At 49.5% G+C, this 20,764-nt stretch overlaps 1 protein-coding gene across 8 annotated transcripts in view; it reads right to left on the bottom strand.

Moving 5' to 3' along the window:
- The window catches only part of LOC112546662 (inactive phospholipid phosphatase 7), a 79,964-nt gene that overhangs the window by 26,530 nt on the left and 32,670 nt on the right, over nt 1–20,764 (bottom strand). For 5 of the 8 annotated variants that reach the window (XM_075905432.1, XM_075905430.1, XM_075905429.1 and 2 more), the window contains one exon: nt 15,555–16,393. The exons of 1 other annotated variant lie outside the window; for it this stretch is intronic. In XM_075905432.1, the coding sequence (XP_075761547.1) occupies nt 16,029–16,393 (365 nt within the window). In that variant the 3' untranslated portion in view covers nt 15,555–16,028. Of the gene's footprint in view, nt 1–15,554; nt 16,394–20,764 lie in introns of those variants that run through there. 2 more of the 8 variants (XR_012897175.1, XR_012897176.1) reach the window with 2 other exon arrangements.

Raw genomic sequence — 20,764 nt, 5'->3', positions numbered from 1 at the left:
ATCCCCATGCCTCTGCCAATCCCAATGCTCCCTTAATGAACGGGCCTCTCTCAGTTGCAGGGCATGGCAGGGCATTTGAAAGGCTGCAGGCAGGGGAGGGGAGCTGCTGTGTCAGCAAATTGCAGAGCCCTGGGCCTGCCTTTCAGGAAGGAAGTCTGGGTAGAGGCTGGGCACCTGCAGCCCTCAGGACAAACACAGAAGAACATTTCTCAAGGAGTCAGGGCTTCCGCCATAAGGAGCTGTAGCGGTGAAAACCAATGCCTGAAATTGCCCCCAGGAAGGAACTCCAAGCCAGTGCACCATGGATATAGTCGGGAAAGTTCTCCCCTTCCCTCACTCCAGTGCCACAGAGGGACCTGGAAGTAGGGATGTTAAATATCGGTTAATTGAATAGTCAATTAACCTCATGAATTCTTATTGGTGACTCGACTAGCCTATAGTCCCCGGGGTGGGGCTAGCAGCCAGTGTGCTCCAGCCCCACTACTGAGGAGCCCCCTCCCACTCTGAATCAGAGGCAGCAGCGCGGGGCACCAAGCAGGAGCTGGTCTGCTGTGGACTGGCTGCCTGTCACCCTGTGGAGTGGCAGCAGCCCCGGTCCATGCTCCCAGACCCGGCGGAAGCCGAAACTGAGCTGGGCTGCCTTCCCACCTTGCTCTTAAATACATTTTAAATGCATAGCTGCAGCGGGGGTATGAGCCAGGCTGTTGGACACCCTGCTAAAAAATTACAGGCAGTCCCCGACTTACGCGGCTCCGACTTATGTCGGATCCGCAGTTATGAACGGGGCTGCCCCAGAGTACAAGGACTGCGGGACCTCGCGGTCCTGCCGCCCGTGTACTCTGGGGCTTTCTCTGCATCTCCTTGGTCTGCAGACCAGGAAGACTCAGAGCAAAGCCGCGGAGGGGCTCGGGCAGCCCAGGGGTGCCTGGGCTGCCCTAGTCCCCCCCCCCCCGCGGTTTTGCAAAGCCGCGGGGAAGCCGGCAGCGGAGCAGTCCAGGCGCGCCTGGGCTGCCTCGCTGCCTGAGCCCCCCCGCAGCTTTGCAAAGCCATGGGGAGGCTCGGGCAGCGGGGCACCCCAGGCGTGCCTGGACTGCTCCGCTGCCGGCTTCCCCGCGGCTTTGCAAAACCCAGTCTCCAGCAGACCAGGGAGACTGGGAGCAAAGCCGCGGAGGACCCAGGTGGCGGGACCGCGGTGCGTCTCGGTCCGCCGCCCGTGTCTTCCTGGTCTGCTGGGGTGGGGGGGGGGTGCAGCTAGTACGCCCCCCCCCCCCCCCCCCAGCAGACTAGTCTTTTCTCCGGACGCCTGTGGCAGAGCAGCTGGGGTGCTGCCGGTTGGTCCCGCAGCGCCACTCTGGGCGCTACTGGTCCAACCCAGCAGCACCCCAGCTGCTCTGGTCCTGATTCAGCCGCTGCTGGTCAGTTTCAGCAGCGGCTGAATCAGGACGCCTGGGGCAGAGCAGATGGGGTGCTGCTGGGTTGGTCCAGTAGTGCCAAGGAGTGGCGCTACTGGAGCAACCCAGCAGCACCCCAGCTGCTCTGCCCCAGGCGTCCTAATTTAGCCGCTGCTGAAACTGACCAGCGCTGACTACAGGAAGCCCGAGGCAGAGTTGCTCTGCCCCGGGCTTCCTGGAATCAGCTGCTGATCAGTTTCAGCAGCAGCTGACTTGGGGACGCTTGGGGTTCTTAAGTTGATTCTGTATGTAAGTCAGAACTGGAGGTCAGTTTCAGCAGCGGCTGAATCTGGACGCCAGTTCCGACTTACATACAGATTCAACTTAAGAACAAACCTACAGTCCCTATCTTGTACGTAACCCGGGGACTGCCTGTACTGGTGTGGGTGGGGGAAGGAATGCATGTTGTCTATAGCATTAACCTACTGCTTATCGGTTAATTGACTACAAACTATTACATCCCTACTTGGAAGTGGCTCTGGGAAAATGCACCAATGCAGGTACACTGCCTTCTGGCTAGCTCTGGTGGGGGCTGTGCTGGATGTAGGCAGGCCCTACCCATGCATTACACGACCTAGGGTGCTATAGTGATCGACAGGGAGCTGCCATAACATGTGTTGGGAGCTGTTTTGCCCCAGTAGCAGCCCAGAATCCGAAGGCTGCAAATAATCAAACCCACTCTGTGCATCTTCTAGAAGGTGCATTGGCAGGTTCTGTCCACGTAGCAGATGTATTAGCAACACCTCTGTGCTCAGGCCCTCTAGCGCACAGGGCAGAGCCAAGACCGTATTGCAAATCAAAGGGCAATGACGTGTCTAAGCGCATTCGACTCACAGCTCTGGATGCAAAGGCCTCTATTCAGCCTCCCCATGACTGAGTCATGTCACAATACCAATGGCCCTAACCAGAGGCCTTTGATGCCATGGTGTGTGGGCCAATTTGTGAAACCACCACCACCACCACTGCTCATTGCTGTGATGCTGCGAAGGAAGTAGCTGCAGTTCCACTGAGTAGCTGCTGGGAAATCCCTCATTAATTGCTGGAGTGTGTCTCTCCCCTAAGCAGGACTGTCGTGCTGGGCAGGCAGAATCTGCTGGTATCCTCTGCCTGTTTAGCATCTCCCAGCAACAGCCAATCCCCCCGCCCTGCTACACGCAGCTGGGCCAGGAGAGGTTAATGATGTACCCAGGTAATTTTAATGCCACTCTTGCGATTAACTTCTCCTAATTCTGCAGTTCCTCTTTGCCTTCTATTCTGATGAAGGGCGAAGGGGATAGGAGCGGGGAAAGAAGGTATTTACTGAGGGATTTCACTCAAATAATGAAATAAATGTGATCAGCTAAGGGACTCTTAATCCGCTTTGATTCCTGCATCCTGGGGGATGAAGTCAGAGGCAGCAAAGAACTCTCTGAGTCCCAATCAGCCAATGGGAGGAGCCCATCAAGGAGACAGTGTACCGAATACAGGGTTACACGCTCAAATCGCAGAGGGGAAGCATATTCTGATGGCTGGATCGGTGAAATGGGAGCCAGGACTCCCCTCCACAGGCCAGGGCTCTCCTCTGCTCTGCCAGCCGGCGCTCTGCTGCCAGTCCCCAGGTTGCTAGGGCTCTGCTCATGGCTACTGGGCCTCTGGGCACTGGGCCTCCGCTTCCCTGTCCCACCAGGCTCCTCTCTTCCCAGTTCCCTCAACACTCCTGACTCCAGCTGTGAGTGTTCCGCCCCTGGAGCACCCGCTGGGTCAGCAACGATGCTGGACCAGGAGAGTTGCTGGACTAGGGAATTCTGGATTAGAATCATAGAATCATAGAATAATAGGACTGGAAGGGACCTCAAGAGGTCATCGAGTCCAGCCCCCCGCCCTCAAGGCAGGACCAAGCTCCGTCTACACCATCCCTGACAGATGTCTATCTAACCTGTTCTTAAATATCTCCAGAGAGGGAGATTCCACCACCTCCCTTGGCAATTTATTCCAATATTTGACCACCCTGACAGTTAGGAATTTTTTCCTAATGTCCAATCTAAACCTCCCCTGCTGCACTTTAAGCCCATTACTCCTTGTCCTGTCCTCAGAAACCAAGAGGGACAAATTTTCTCCTTCCTCCTTGTGACACCCTTTTAGATATTTGAAAACCGCTATCATGTCCCCCCTTAATCTTCTTTTTTCCAAACTAAACAAGCTCAGTTCATGAAGCCTGGCTTCATAGGTCATGTTCTCTAAACCTTTAATCATTCTTGTCGCTCTTCTCTGTACCCTTTCCAATTTCTCCACATCTTTCTTGAAATGTGGCGCCCAGAACTGGACACAGTACTCCAGCTGAGGCCTAACTAGTGCAGAGTAGAGCGGCAGGTTCAACCTTTTATTGCCCTGTAGCACTAATGAGAAATATCCGCAGGCCAGGCTGGCCTCTGCCAAAGGGTGTCAAAGGGGGACTCCTCTTGGGTAACTAAAGTCAGCATGGGAGAAAACCCTCCTTCCCCATCCTTCAGCCTGGCAGTGCAATATCAGACATGGCAGCCAAGCCACCCTTTGCTCTCCTGATTTTCCCCCAAAGCGAAGACAAGGATGCCGTCCTGCGTGCACAACAGAGACACTCCCAGACATACTGACACCCACAAAGTAGCAGGTCTTTAGGACAAAGGACTCCATCTCTTGCATTCACTCTTGGGAGACCCGGCCTGCCCAGCAACACCAAGTTAGTATGGTTTGTATGTCATGGGGAAAGGGTCATTTATCTCCTTCTTATCTCCCTCTGCCATCATGTTGCCAGTAACTGGCCCCATCTCTGAGAGGGAACATGCTCTCTTAGCTAAATGTCCTGGCACACACACATCTTTTTTTCAGTCCAGTAAGCAAAGACTTAATACCTGTACTTAGGCTAAACTAAACTACTAGGCTACGTCTAGACTGGCATGATTTTTGGCCCCAGCCAAGAGCATAGAGGGGCCCACAAAATCTACTAGCCAGGACTCCCCTAGGTTCTGGTGTGCGAGGGGAATGTGGGGCGTGTCTTTCTGCTTCTCAGTTGGGGTTGGAGTTTTTCTCCTTCTCCCTTTTGTGCGGCCCCTGACTGATTTTTCTGTGGGTCTGTGGCCCCCAACCCAAACAAAGTTCCCCATCCCAGCACTAGAGCCACATCAAGGCATTCCAGGAAAGATTCTTTCAAGTTCCCATTTTGCCTCTAGGAAACAGGCATTTAACTGCTGGCCATCCCAACAGTGAACTAGACATGTGTAGCTGCTCTCCTGCTGCTGGCATTCCTGCCAGCTGGTCCTTCCATAGCGGAGGGACCAACTCCAGCTGAACACAGCTGGGGAAAGGGGCAGTGAACGGTGCCTCTCCTTAAGCGCCACCAAAATAAAGTTTGCATAACTGTGTTAATAAATCCCCACCCACAAGTCATGAAATCCGCAGAACAGCTCTATGGGATTATGGCAGAATTACACGCCAGTTCAATAGTACAGAGATGGGGGTAGGGCAGCCTGCCATCTGAAGACACACACACACACACACACACACACACACACACACACACAGCAAACCCCTCCCCCTTATGCATACATGCCACACACAAACACCATCAAGACCCCCAACTTAAATACACACCATTGGCACGTGTCCACACCACACACACAAACACCAGGCATATCCCAAGACATACATGCACAGTTGTCTGAAGCTGTTCTGTGACTGTTGAGATACAGAAGCCCGGTCAGCAGCAGCACAAGCCATTGCAGTAGGAGGTGGGATGCAGCGCTAGGGTACCAAGACCCTCACTCCTCCATCTCTTAGCTGATTCCAGGGCTCTGCAGCCATTGCCCATTTCAATCTAAACCTTTTTTTTCAGTGACAAATGTATGTCTGATGCCACCAAAATATTTCACCCTTGATGACGATTTTGCCAAACTGTTTATGTAATGAAAAAAAAAAGGTTTAAAAATTCCAAATAAATCAAAATATTTTGTTTGGGCCATTTCAAAAGGAAATGTTTTAATTTTCCAATTTGGAGGGACTTTTCATTTTGGCCTTGAATTTTATCTGGAAGAACGAAAAATTTCAGCAAATGCTCAAAGTCAGAAGGAAACCATTCGTTTCCAACACCGTGTTTTCCCGTTTTTTCAGAACTGTAGCCAATGAACCAAAAAAAGTCTGTTCTTTACTCAGCTCTAATTACATGTGAAAGGGAAATAACATTCTTGCCTCACCCCAGCCATCTCTTGGGTCTTTCCCCTTCCAGTGGAGTCAGCTTGAGCCATATCACTCAAGCATTCTGCAAGTCTGGCCTTCTCTTCCCCAGAACTCATACCGCTTTGTGCCCTGCTTTGGTTTTAGGGGGTTCCATTCCCTCTTCCTCTCCCCTTCTGCCTTGGGGAAACCGACCCAGCAAAGAGGGCACTAGGAGAGAAAAATACAGACCGGTGTAAGACTCCACAGAGCCCTACTAAGAAGAGACGTGTCTCACACTTTCTTCCCCGCAGTTCTAGTCATCAGTGGCCAAAAAAAAAAAAAGAAATAGCTTGTTCAAATAAAACAAGCTTAGGAGGTTGGGGAGGAGGGAGAAAGACAAACAACCCAGCTATGATTCCCCCATATGCCTGAGGTTATAATCCAGATTTGCTGCTTACCCAGTGCTCTTCGTTTTTGTAAATTAAAACTGCTTTTTGCAGCTGAATTTAATCAGCATTAAAAGCTTGGGGGCATGTTATCACTCACACCAAAAATAAAAATGAAATCATCCTCCTCATCTCCACAGTGCACGGGCTTCCTCAGGCCGTGCGCAGCGTCGGAGGGAGCAGCCCACGCACACAGCTCGACATGAAGCAGTTCCCTCCTCTGGGGCATTTGTTATGCGGTGTGTGTTCAGTGAAACAGACCTCGGGAAGCCGCGGAGCTGCCTGGCTGCAGTGGGGACTCGTTCGCTCTGGAGACGCGAGGGTGACGCTCCCCGTAACAGGATGCCCTGTTGTTCTAGGAGACGGGCGGCTCACTCAGAACAGGCCCCCTCCCACAGGAAAATGCTGCACCCCAAATTGTTCGGTGCCTCCTGCCCTGCAGTGGGGGCAACGATTCAACCCCCAGCCCTCATGGCTCTGGTGGGAGGGCAAGGGGAAGGGGGTTTCCAGCTGGACACTTCGTGCTTCTGCAGCTTCCCACATGCCCCACCCCAAGCTACACGCCTGCGCTGGGAAAGGACGTAAGCAGCTGCACGACAGGGTCAAGTCAAATTGCTGGTAAGGCATGAATGAACCCACACGCACAGGACTACACTGCAGTGTGGTGGATACCAGCACACACATCTTTTTAGGAATGCCTCAGCTGATTGAGAAATCTCTGTCCTTCAGTCCCAGCAGGCACCTGCCTAGCACAGGGCCCAGCCTGTAATGCCCTCCAATTCCTTCCGTATACTCAGCCTCCCCATCGCTATGGGCTGCTCTGAAGCGGGCACCAAGCCTTCTCCTTTCTCACACAGAAGCAGCACATCATCTGCCTCCACGCCGCCTCTCCAACAAGGAAAGCCCCACAGGCGCTTCATGTACCTCCCAGTTTACAGCCCTGTCCCTGCTTCTTGTGGGCTAGTGGTTCTGTTATCCAGGGAGGCCTGGGCCTTCTGTGGGAACCTCTAGGGTGTAACTGACACACACACACACACACACACACACACACACACACACACACACACACACACACACACACACACACACACACACACACACACACACACACACACACACACACACACACACACACACACACACACACCCTTTGCTTCCCAGCTCTTATCAAAAGAAACACGGCTGCTGCTCAGCACAGATGAAGAATTGCTCCGGAAACAGGAAGAGCCCAGTGCAGTCTAGCTTCCTGGCCTTGTCTTGTAGAGCAGAGTTTGTCTCTCACCAAGGACCAGGCCTCACCAACCCTCCTCCCTCCCACCTATTGAAAACATTATGCATCTGAATTTGGTGCTGGTGAAAACTGGCAACTGGACTGTTCCAGAGATCACTATACACACAGAGCACAGACAGCTACAGGGCTGGCTCCTACACCCATGGACATTAACCATGCCCTGTAGGAGTTCATTCAGCCCTGTGCCGCAGCTGAAACGCCCCCCCCCCCCCGTAGGTGCCAGTTGGGTGTGACTGATGTGATGGGGACACCTGCCCTTTGGATTCCAGACTGGGACCACCAAACTTGTTTTCCACCCACCCATGGAGCAGTAAACTGCTTGAGGACATTACAACCCAGGCTGGATTTGAACCGACGATCTATAAGACAAAGGAGCTGATTCTCCACCCCCCTGTTCTGGTAGAGATAGTGACACCTGTACACAATAGGCGTTGATGCTACCAAACCAGAAAGGTGGCTTTTAGCCCCACTTTGCACAGGCATGAATGATAATACAGGTAGTAAGGCTGTGGAGAATCAGGCCTAAAGGCTCTATATGATACTGACAGTCCTTTAAGACCCGCTGAGAGGCAGCAAAACTCATGTTCTGCCCTGACTGGAAAGCCCTGCTTTTAGAAACAACCTCGCCCGTGTCTCAGTTCTGACAGTGAGAAGGAATCAGCCACTAACAAGTAGTAAGTCCCTGTGGTGCATGAAAGATAAATGCAGAGGGGTAGATTCTCCTCTCACTTACACCAGCATAAACCCCACTGAGTTCAGTGAAGTGATTCCTGATTTACTTCAGAACAAGAGGCAAATCAGGCCCTGAATGTCTGTGACTGCAGTGCCATGCCATCCAATCCCATCACCCCTCCGCCATCCTGGCTTATCACTAGCCCAAACAGCAATCATCATAAAAGTAGGCCTGTATTATTTATACCAAAGCTTAAAGCAATAACAAATCCCCTTAGATTGTAGGCTGTAGCACTGTGGTCTCCCAGCCGCCACCCCCCACATTTCTAAACTACAATCAAAGAGAACGCTGCTTCAAAGCTGTCACTGTACGCCTGTGAATTTCATAGCTCCCTCCCCTCCCGCCCCCAGGAGCTAATCAATAACCCATTGAGGCCTGTTAGTGAGACTGCGGTGATTTATAAAGGCGATCAAAGGTACCTGCCCTGAGGGGGCTGAGGTGGAGTGGTTCTTACGGAAGAGACCTGCTCTGGTGCCCGCTAAAGTTCACGGTAGAGCCAGGGTGGGCAAAAGGGCCTCTGTGAGCCGGATCCAGCCCAACAAGCGCCTTATCCAGCCGGCAGAGGCCCTGCTGCTCCTCTACCCCCAAGCCAGTTAGGGCCCGGGGGCGGGGGGAAGTGCGTGAAGTCTTCTGCCCTGCTCCCACCCTGCAAGGAGCGTGTGGCACTTAGAAGCACCGCGTGCTCCTGGCAAGCAAGAGGAGAATTTGCATGCTCCCTCTGCCCCAAAGCCCTGATTGGCCGGGGGGCAAGGGGAAGCACGTGAAGTCTCCTCCCACCCTGCGAGGGTGCTTCTAAGTGCCTTATGTTCATTTCAGGAAAGAGGTAGAATAGGAGGAGACTTCGCTTGCTCCCTCTGCCCCCCAGGCCAATCAGGGCTTGGGGGTGGGAGGAGCACAGGAAGACTCCTCCCACCCTGCAAGGGGCGGGGCACTAAGTCAACTGCCAGCTGCTGCTCAAAGACTTCTCACGCTCCTACACCCCCAGACCAATCAGGATCTGTGGGTGAGGAAGCACGGAAGTGTCCTGGCCCCGCCCCTTCTGCCTGAGGCCCCGCCCCTTCTGGGGCAGCCAGGGGCCACTTCAAACATTTCTGAAGTGGCCCCCAGTAAAAAATTATTGCCCACCCCTGTGGCAGAGCCATTGGACAGGCAGTCTCAGGGAGCTCCCCTCTGCCCTCCTGCAGAAGTTGAGCAACTCTGACCAGGGAACACGGGGGTATCCTGCGATCAAGCTCTGTTGCTATAGTGACAGAGGCAGGCTCCTCTCCTTCAGCTGAGGCTAGAACTGCACACCGCTCCACGGGTTGTTTTCTAACCATCACTTAACTGAGAGGCACGATCACATCTTTCAAGAGTCGACTTAGCCTCCTGCCATTGGACTTTCTGTGTGCCCCTGAGCTCAGTCGCAGCCCTGTGCTCCCTCAGACAGTGATAGCTCGGCCAGAGGGGGCCCTGCAACCCTGCCCTGCCCAGGAAAATGACGGACTAAAGAGCAGAGCAGAACAGAACAAATTCCCCTTCCTCCCAGTGCTCTGCACCCTCTTGCCTTGCTGTGTCAGCATCCGTCCATCCAAAGACCCAGCTGGAGGGAGGGGCAGCGACTCTTATGTCCCAGACTCAAGAGCAGGCATTTCGCTAGGAGGCGCTCTCTGCATCCGTCAGGACTGAGGGGCCCTTAGAATGAGCATCTGGGCTGCCAGGCCCCGCCTTGCAGCTGCCACTGGGATCTGCTGAAGGTGGGGAGGAAAGCAGACAAGAACAGACACTGCCAAGGAGAAGGGAGGCGAGAGGAAAGCTGGCTGGGTTGGAGGTGGGCTAATCGGCAAGCTTGAGCCCTCACGGAGAGGGAAAAGGGGGCTGTATTAGAGAAACAGAGCTAGAGCCATGCTGGGCAAGGGCTCAGTGGAAGTTATGCGCTGTCAGCAAAGCTTTTCCTCCAGGTGAACATTCAGCAACAAGACAGCCAAGCCATGTGACTTCACAGGACCCCCCTGCGCACCTGGCTGTCCAGCCTGACCTTCCCACAGGCAGCCTGCCTGCTGAGCATCTGTGCAAGGGAAGAGGGAAAGCAGAGCCAGCATTAACCCCTTGCTCACCAGGGACGAGGCAAGGCCCTAGCCCTGTCACAGCTGGACCTGTAGTAAAGTGTTAATGCTGTTGTGTGTGTGAAGTTGTCAGCTTCCCTGAGAGGCTGGGTGAACTGTAGCCTTAGGCCTTGGTGACACAGTTTGAGTATTGAAGTAACTAGATTGGAGCAATGCCCTGCTGTGGTCACCTCCACTGGGGTGGAACGCCTGATAGCGATTTAGCTTGTTCTTCCTCGAACGGATTTCAGAGCATCTGTGCCAGGCAATCACAGTGACTTAATTAAATTGATTTCTAAATAGACTTAGGGCCAGCCTCTACTCAGAGCTGTGCCAGCTTCACCAAAGCTGCCATTTCTGAGGTGATTTAGTTAAATTAGGACAAATCCCTGTGCGGACACACTGATTTCCATTTAAACGACCTTTATTTCAGTTTAGCTTCGGTGATTAGGGGGAGGTCTAAGTGAAACAATGGCAATAAATCAGTTCCACACATACAGAATGGGAAGCGACCTTCTGGGAAGGAGTACTGCAGAAATGGATCTGGAGGTCATGGCAGACCACAAGCTGAATATGAGTCAACAGTGTGACACTTGCAAAAAAGAAGCAAACATGATTCTGGGACGCATTAACAGGAGTGTTGTAAGCAAGACACGAGAAGTCATTCTTCATAGACTCATAGGGTTGGAAGAGACCTCAAAAGGTCATCGAGTCCAACCCCACGCCCAAAGGGCGACCAACCCTAACTAAATCACCACAGCCAGGTCTTTGTCAAGCCAGGACTTAAAAATCTCTAGGGATGGAGATTCTACCACCTCCCTAGGCAACCCATTTCACTGCTTCACCACCCTCCTACTAAAATAGTTTTTCCGAATATCCAACCTACACCTCCCCTAGGGTGCAATCCATCCCCTCATCTAGGTCATTAATGAAGATGTTGAACAAAACTGGCCTTAGAACCAACTCTTGGGAAACTCTGCTTGATACCAGCCGCCAACCAAACATCAAACCATTGATCACTACCCATTGAACCTGACGATCTAGCCAGTTTTCTACCCACCTTATAGTCCATTTATCCAATCCATACTTACTTAACTTGCTGGCAAGAATACTTAGGTTGGTCAGGCATGATTTGCCCTTGGTGAAACCATGTTGACTATTCCTGATCATTTTTCTCTCTTCCAAGTGCTTCAAAATGGATTCCTTGAGGATCCCCTCTATGATATTTCCAGGGAGCCCTCCTCCCTGAGACATGCGGTACTCCCGGATGGCCTTGTTAGGCACCAGTTCCAAAGTTCAGTGAGGGGTCCCTAGCCCCACTTCTGGAGCTCCCTAGCTCCCTGCCAGAGCCAGCCTTGCTCCCTGCAGCACTCACTGGCAGCTGCTTCCTCGGCCCAACTGCAGCTTCCCAGACTCCATCCCACTTGGCATGCCCAGCCCAGCCTTACTGGAGCATCCACAGCCCTAGGCCTGGCCTGACCTTCTTTCCTGACACATGACCAAAATCAATTTGCCACCTGGGTAAAAGAAGGGGCCAGCCTGTAACAATATGTTTTTTCTGTAGCCATGTTGGAAGGCCTGTGCTAGGCTTGAACCAAAGCCTTCTTCTGCAGCTAGACTGAAGAGCAGCAGCCATTAGCTATAAGACCTGGAGTCATATACTCACATTCCATCTAAATTGTATTAAAAAAGTGTCACACCAAGCTGTGAGGAGGGGACTTTGTCCTGATAGCTCCTCCACTGTCACTAGATAAAGAAACAGATCTCAAGATGGGTAAAGAAAACTTAACACCATTCTGTCTGGAAAGAAACTGCTTATCAATAGAGAATGTTGTGGCATCCTCATTCTATGATCATTGTCATTACACTTTCCTATTGTTTGATTGTGTGATCTCTGTCTGGTTTGTAACTGTTTCTGTCTGCTGTATAATTAATTTTGCTAGGTGCAAATCAATTAAGGTGGTGGGGTATAATTGGTTAGGTAATTTTGTTATGATTGGTTAGTAAAATTATACTAAAATAATTGGTTAAGGTATAGCTAAGCAAGACTCGGGATTCATTATATAAACTGGGGTCTAAGAAGGATACCAGGAGGAAGAAGATCAGAAGTAACAGAAGCAGAAGGAAAGAAGAAAAGGCTGGAAGAAGACCAGGAACACCAAGAGAAGGGGGAAGACCTGGAAAAGGACTCCCCTTCTGAGACACAGCCTAAGACCAGAGATACTGATATTGTCTGACCAACAGGGGAAGTCAGCCTGTACCAGGATTGGTGCGCATAACACTGTGCCTAGCATGTGTATTCTGCTTGTTTGAGAATTGTCAATAAATAGAGGATAAGGATATTACTGTGTGAGGCTCTTTCAGTGGCTAAAGATTCTGCAAAACCCGCAGGAAGATGCGCCCTGTGTCCTAGGAATTGGATAAGCGGTGAGTGTGTAAATTAACAGGGTTGCACCTTGAGCCCTAGGAACTGGGTAAAGGTGTGTTTACCTGGCTACAGTGTGGAAGGGATAGAGAAATGTGTGTGGGTAACAAGCCAGCCTGTGCCAGCTACTCAAACTGACCCCCTCCTCACTTCACAACCATTCAGAGGGTGCCAGAGAGCAGCCTGGGCACTGAGGTTAGTCCGCAAGTCTTCGCTGCACTCTTGGGGCCTCATACACCTCCTGCTTATGCCATGGTGAATCTCGCTCTACTGAGGCCAGTGGAGAGATACCAGTATGAAACTAGAGTGAGAACAGATTCAAGTGAAGGGGCGAGAAAATCTGAGGTTTACGGTTAAATGTCTCGAAACGTCATGGATTTCCTGATGGAAACCAGGGCAAACGAATCCATTGCTCTCTTCCTGTTCAGACAGCCTGGTTGTCCTTCCAACAGAGCCAACTACAACTCTCCCCTTGGGGTGCTCCCACTCATGCCTCAATCTCTCCCTGAAGGAGGTGGTCAGGCATCTTAAGGGCAAGGATACCTGGAAGAAAAAGAGGTGAGGCACACAACAGTTCTGTGCAGGAGTCACATCCTGTGGGTGTTTGCAAAGACTCTTACAGCCCCAGGAAGCACAGGAAATGCAGGTTCCCCTTCCTCATGCAGCAGCAAACCCAGATGCTAAATCAGAGCCTCCCTTCCAAAGCGCAGTAAATCAGTGGACATATTGACAGTGAGTGCAGTAGAAGCAGATGTACCTCCCCACCCCCCAACACCCCTAACCCATGACTGTTCAAACAACTGACAGACCAGCCCCTCCAGCCAGTTGAACGCTCTCTAAGGACACGGGTGCTGCTTTCCTGGAAAAGAAACTGGATCCAGACTCAGTGTTCACATCTCCCCTTCCCTATCACACTTGCTACGATCACAGGCCTTTCCCAGAAGCAACTTCCTCGGGAACTGCTCACAGGGGAAGCTCCATAAAATTCAATTGTCTTTAAACACATTTAGCTCCCAGTAGCTATTTCTCGTCATGCTCTGCCGGCTGAAATTTCAGCCTGGGGAGAGCAGTCAGTTGATACCTTTGAAGGCTCTTTGCTGTCTTCCCCAGCTGAAGCTGTCTGCCTGGGATAGGTACTTCAGATTAATTACACCCAACAAAAACAACAGTTAAACACTTGCAGCAGCCTTAGCAAAAATGCTCTCGCTTTCTCACCAGGCAGTTTCTACACAAATTATACCACCCGTGGTCTCTCTCACCTGGGTCTTGTGGAATCAGTGGTCTGGTCTCATTTGGGAGGCAGGTCAAGGGAGTCAAGCAGATACTTACATTGTCCCCAAAGGTAGCAATGATGCACAGGAGCGGGTGGGAATGCAGCACCTGGCAGGCTGCCACCATGCAGACCAGGTTTGGCTGGCTTGTATGACTTTATGAGGAGTGGGGGGCCAATGTTTCCTCTACCCTTTTCCATCTATTTGTGCCTTTTTCCATCCATGTGCAGAATAAATGTTTACGTGCACCAAGGTATGTGCAAACGTGCACCACCAATAGAAACACAAGCCTAGCTGTGGGCACTCTGCTAATCAGCTGGGAAGCATTTGAGCCTTTCCCGAGCAGCTGCACAAGTGCACAGCTGACAGGGAATACTGGTGGGTGCCATCAAGGACTCAGGAGTGGCAGTAAGACAGAACCCCAACATGGAGCAGGGAAGAAACACCCCAAATATGAGAGACCCTGACGTTCTGGTGGGGTGAGTCCACCAAATGCCAGGAACCCTTTTCTGAAGGAAGGGAGACAGTTTTTAAAACCTGGGGCTTCCCTATATGGCAGACACATTACGCAACTGAGATGACCCCATTTAGCAAATACAGTAAATTCTGATGTAAACTGGCCAGTTTTCAAGATGATCGCTCAGAACGACACTTGGCGCTTGGGCTGCGCTGGCCACCCAATAAGTTCAAGAGAATTCACAAACATCAGTTAAGTCAGTCTCACAAGCCAGGAAGGCCTAGATCATTATCCTCATTTTACAGATGGGAAACTGAGGCACGGTGTGATGAAGTCACTTGAGGTCACAAAACAAGTAAGCCATGCCCAGGAGTAGAAACAACGACTCTAGGCTTTCAATCCCTGGCTCTGGCTAGTAAACCATACTCCCCATGTGCTGGATTGCATTTCACCCGAGACAGGCGCTGCCATGAAAATCACCTCTCATCCCATTTTATTAATTGGCAAATCTAAACCCCAAAAAATGAAGACACAGAAATGACTCATGGGTCCCATCTAGCTCAATCTCTCAAAATGGTCATGACCTGGCACAAAATTGACTCACCCATCCTTGACCAGGAGGAAAGCCTGGGTATTTCATTTGCCCTTCCAACACCTCTCCTCCCCATTCACCCTTGCTGAGTAGAATTTTTAATAGCTGATCTAGGGGCATAATTCAGCCAACTACTTTAAAAAATGCTTTGTTTCAAGTACAGCCACTCTCCGAGTTACGAACAAGTTATGGACCAACACTTGGTCCGTAACTCGAACTGTTCGTAACTCGAACCCCATTGAGTTATACTCAACCGTGCTGTTCATAAGCGCGGGTCGTATTCGTAACTCGGGGACCACCTTTACGACTGCTCCATGGGAGCTTTGGTCGTAAGTGTGAACGGTCGTAACTCGACCGTTCGCAACTTGGGGAGTAGCTGTATGTGCATTCCTATTTAGCAAAACACTTAAGCATGCGCTTAAGTCCCACTAGAGTTAAAAAGATTTATACACACATTCAAAGTTAAGCCTGTGGTATTAAAGTGCTCTCTATCAAGACCACTGTTCTGTATCTCAATGGCCAGTGCGGGATTGTTCCCTGCACAGCACAGATCAGCCTTTTATGTAAAGTGCCAATAAATGGAGTTTCCACCCACTTTCTCTTGGTAGAGTCAATATGATAAGAAACAAACACGACAGCTGTTTTACAATTATTTATTATCTGCGAAATGCCCAGCGCTGTACAAGACACAATCGTTGGGCTGGCAAAGAGAAAAAGTGCTGTAGTACTTCTCCCCAAAATGTTTTGCCTCCAAGAAGCCAGTTAAACACATCTCCAAAGGGATAATGGGTTCTCTGAAGACCCACCATCCAAAAAGAGCTCATTTTGCTATCTCTACTGCTTAGTTCAGTTTCCATCCAAATGAGATTTTAAAAAGTGGCCAAAATACTGTGATGGCTGGCCCATGATTGCTGCAGTTTAACCACCTGCAAGAAACGGTTTTTTGGGGGGGTGGGGGTGGGGGTGGGGAGGGCAGGGGAGCAGCAGTAAAAATACAACTACTATTTATGGAAGTTAATTTTTTTCCCAATGAATATGAAGAATTATATTGAAAAAATGAGAGCAAGAGATTCTTAAAGTATCTGCTAGTTTCCATCAGGGATTTTCGTGTTCACCAGATTGATATTATCATCTGACATGTGTTGGAAGACATCCACAACAACTCCACCAGCCTGAACTGCAAGTAGCCAAAGACAAAGCCAGATAGGACATCTGTGATATGGTGTCGTCCAATCATGATGCGGGAAAGCCCCACAAAAAAGGCCCAGAGGACCAGCAGGATCCGGAGAGGGATGGCCAAAACCAGGTGGTTGAGGAAGAATTTGGACAACATGGCAGCTCGGCTGGCGTGGCCAGCAGGGAAAGCGTAGATGTCCATGGTCAGATAGTCCAAGAGGCCAGGGTGGACATCATATGGGCCTCGTCGCTTGGCCAGCTTCTGCAATCCTGCCACAATCAAGATATCTAGGAACAATGCTGCAAAAGAAGGGAGAAAGAGGGAAAGGTCATGGAGACAAGCCGACAGGTCACTGTTATGAGACGTTTAGCAAGGGAAAGGGAGGATCGCAGGACAGCATCTGGGGCAATAACTGCTTTTCACTGAAGACCTGAGTTCAAATTTCACCATAGTTGAAAACAGGCTTGGGTACTCTCAGCCCTAGTCATCCTCAGAGCACTTTACAAACATGAACTGACCCTCCCAACGCCCCCATGAAGTAGGCGAGTATTGTGTTATCCCCTTCCCACAGAAATGAAGGACCGGAAGCACAGAGAAGACAAGTGATGCTCCCAAGATCACAGAGCAAGACAGAGGCAGGACTGGGATAAAAACTCCAAAGTTCCTGTCCCTTTACTTAGACAACAGCTCTTTAACTTAGCCCCATTTGTGTGCCAAAGAAAGCCATCCACACCAACCCCACCATCTGCTGTATACATGGCTGTGAATGCAAGTCAGGAGGATGGTGTTGCAGTAGCAGAGCTGGAGGGGGAAGTTAGTGCAATCTGTGCCTTACAGCAGGCCTAGCTCATGCCAGGCCTATTTAATTCCTTGTTCTCTGAAGCCTTTAAAAAATAACACACTCACAAATACCACGGCCTCTTCCTCTCCACACCCCCAGAATTCTATTGAACTGGTGGTTTCCACTAGTGGGAGGACATTAAGGGATAGTGACAGGTTAAAAATAAGATCATTGAGAAAATGCTTTATTTAGATAACTAACACCACTTTGGTGACCTGAAAATGACATGTGGTCTCAGTTCTCATTGCCTTGTTGCTTCTCTTCTTTTTTGCAATTCTCTAGAGCTGGAGCAATGAAAACAGACAAGTTTAGGTCACCAATTTCTGGTAAATTGCTATTTTCTGTGTCCTTCACATGAAGACTGCAAATTGTACAGTACAAGCTAGTCTGGTTCTTAAAAAACTCTCTATTGGGATAGATAGATAGATCATCACTGACAATGTCTCTCAAAACTGCTCTTAAATATCTCCAGTGATGGTGATTCCATAACCTCCTTAAGCAATTCATTCCAGTGTTTAACCACCCTGACAGTTAGGAAGTTTTTCGTAATGTCCAACCTAAATCTCCCTTGATGCAGTTTAAACCCACTGCTTCTTGTCCGGTCATCAGAGGCCAAGGAAAACAATTTCCCCCTCCTCTTTGTAACATCCTTTTAGATACTTGAAAACTGCTAACATGTCCCCTCTCAGTCTTCTCTTTTCTAAACTAAACAAGCTCAGTTCTTTCAGTCTTCCGTATATAGTTCATGTTTTCTAAGCCTTTAATCATTTTTGTTGCTCTTCTCTGGACCTTTTCCTATTTTTCCACATCTTTCTTGAAATGTGGTGCCCAGAACTGAACACAATACTCCAATTGAGGCCTAATCAGCGCAGAGTAGAGCGGAAGAATGACTTCTTGCATCTTGCTTAAAACACTCATGTTAATGGATCCCAGAATCACGTTTGCTTTTTTTGCAACAGTGTCACACTGTTGACTCATATTTAGCTTGAGGTTCACAATGACGCCTAGATCCCTTTCTGCAGTACTCCTTCCTAGACAGTCACTTCCCATTCTGTATGTGTGAAATGAAATGTTCCTTCATAAGTGGAGTACTTTGCATTTGTCCTTGTTAAACTTCATCCTATTTACCTCAGAACATTTCTCTAGTTTGTCCAGATCATTTTGAATTATGACCCTCTCCTCCAAAGCACTTGCCAACCCTCCCAGCTTGGTATCATCTGCAGTCTTAATAAATGTATTCTCTATGCCATCATCTAAATCGTTGATGAAGATATTGAACAGAACCAGTCCCAAAACAGACCCCTGTGGAGCCCCACTTTTTATGCCCTTCCAGCAGGATAGTGGACCATTAATAACTACTCCCTGAGAATTGTTATCCAGCCAGTTATGCACACACCTTATAGTAGCCCCATCTAGGTTGTATTTCCCTAGTTTATTGATAAGAAGATCATGTGAAACCATATCAAATGCTTTACTAAAATCTAGGTATACCATGTCCACTGCTTCTCCCTTATCCACAAGACTCGTTATCCAATCAAAGAAAGCTATCAGATTGGGTTGGCACGATTTGTTCTTTACAAATCCATACTGGCTGTTATCCGTCACCTTATCTTCCAGTTGTTTGCAGTTGGATTCCTTAATTACTTGCTCCATTATCTTTCCTGGCACAGAAGTTAAACTGCCTGGTCTGTAGTTTCCTGGTTGTTCTCATTTCCCTTTTTATAGATGGGCACTATATTTGCCCTTTTCCAGTCTTCTGGAATCTGTCCCAATTTCCCGGATTTTTCACAGATGATAGCTAAGGGCTCAAATACCTCCTCTATCAGCTCCTTGAATATTCTAGGATGCATCTTTGGACATCTCATTTTGCTTTGGATTTAGCAAAAAGCTGCTTCTTCAGCAGCCTAGATTGGAGAACCAAGCACAGAAAGGACAAACTCATATACTGTATTTTCCGGCGTATAAGGCAACTGGGCGTATAAGACGACCCCCTAATTTTCCAGTTAAAACATAGGTTTTGGCCTATACTCGCCATATAAGACTACCCCCCCTTCCGAGGCAACACCATTTAATAACATCAGATTTGATTTAAATAATTTTAATTAAAATGGTTTTGGCTTACCGGTACTTAAAATCCTTCAAAATCCTCATCATGTTCATACAAAGCCTGCTCGGACTGGCAAAGGTTGTAATAGCCCGCCTCTCTGATTCAGCCAATCCGAGCAGTCTTTGTATGCATTAATAGATGACACCGCTTGCCGTGATTGGCTCAGCGCGGTACATACAGTATCAGCACAGGGATGTTCTGTATGTAGCCGAAGCTACAGTACTGTATTAGGGCACATCCAGCGGGCTAAAAGGTAATAATAGGGACGTTCTGTATGTAGCCGAAGCTACAGTATGTTTATACCTGGCGTATAAGACGACCCCTGATTTTTGGGGGATGTTTTTTAGTATAAAAAGTCGTCTTATACGCCAGAAAATACGGTACATGAGTATGAGATAGTCCAGATAATGCAGACATACATGCACACCCCTGTATAAATGTAAGGGAGTGTGTGTGGTGTGTGTTTGTGTGTGTATGAAAGAGGGAGAGAGAGACTTCCCTCTGTGTGTGTGTGTTAAAGTGTAAGAGAGGCATTTCCCTGTATAAATGCTAAAGACAGTCAGTCCTTGCTTTCCAATTGCTGCATGGGTGGTTTCTGTCTCATTCTGGGCCCCTCTGCCTTAATTGCTCCTGCCCGGAAGTAATTTCCGGTGGAGCTTGTCCTCATCTTGCTCATTTCCCTCCCTCAGACAGGTGCTGTTGATTTTATTCTTCAGTTTATTTAATCTTCTCATCTGCCTTTCTGCAGTGTTTCTAATTAGTTAGAGTGCTGATTTCAGCTCCTTGCTGGGAAGGAGCTGCAGTGACAGCAGATACATACCGTAGCAGGCACAGCCTGCTCCATCCGCAGGAATGTCAGAAAGCCAGTTGCCTATTTTCTCAGGACTAAGACTGTTCATTCGATGCTGCCAAGATTTCGCAGGAACTGGGGGGGCAGAAGAGGGTTTCTCCAGTACACAGGAGATGGCAAACAGCAAGGTGAGCAGTTCTCTCAGATACCAACACGCCTCAGCCATGAATCAAAATGAATCAAAACACTAGAGCCCAATCTGAAACACATTCCTTGGGTGAGTAGCCCCACTGACATCAATTGAACTGTTCCCCTGGTAGGAATGAGGCATGCTACAGAAAACATTGATTTAGCTAGTTAGTAAGAAGAGCAACCCTTGGGTGTCCAAATAGGATGGGAGACAAGGGATTTATTTGGCTAAATGGGGATTCTCCTTAAGACAGGTTAGATAGTGTAGGGGCAGTAAGACAGCAATTCACAAGGAGGGGATCGCAACATACATTCAGATGATCGGGACGAAGAAGGTCTCAACTCTATTGCTGCTCTGTGATACTCCTGTCACAACTAGCTCACCAACTCTGAGCCACGGGTTATCCCAGAAACCTGCACAAACAGAATCTTTGCCAGCCATGCTCTTCCCTGCACAGTGTGTATCGTGTATATAGACACTTTGCGCACACAGTTTCCCCCCCCATATAAATTTCAGTACAGTTTGAATAACATCTTCCGTGCAAAGTGCAGCCCATGCCAAGCTAAGCACCACAGGACCGTACACGGTGTAGTGGTGTAACTTAGAAGTAGCAGATGGAACAGTGGTGAGCAACCTGCAGCCCATAACCCACTGGCGTTTCACCTGCGACCTGTGCACCCCTTCTCTGCCCCTTCCCCCACACCTCTCGCACACTGGGGCACCGGAGCCCCACAATTCCTAC

The sequence above is a fragment of the Pelodiscus sinensis genome, chromosome 22 (genome assembly GCF_049634645.1).
Source record: "Pelodiscus sinensis isolate JC-2024 chromosome 22, ASM4963464v1, whole genome shotgun sequence".
NCBI classification, from domain to species: domain Eukaryota; kingdom Metazoa; phylum Chordata; order Testudines; family Trionychidae; genus Pelodiscus; species Pelodiscus sinensis.
Note: the sequence above shows the minus strand (reverse complement) of the source record. Positions and strands in the feature narration are given on the sequence as shown.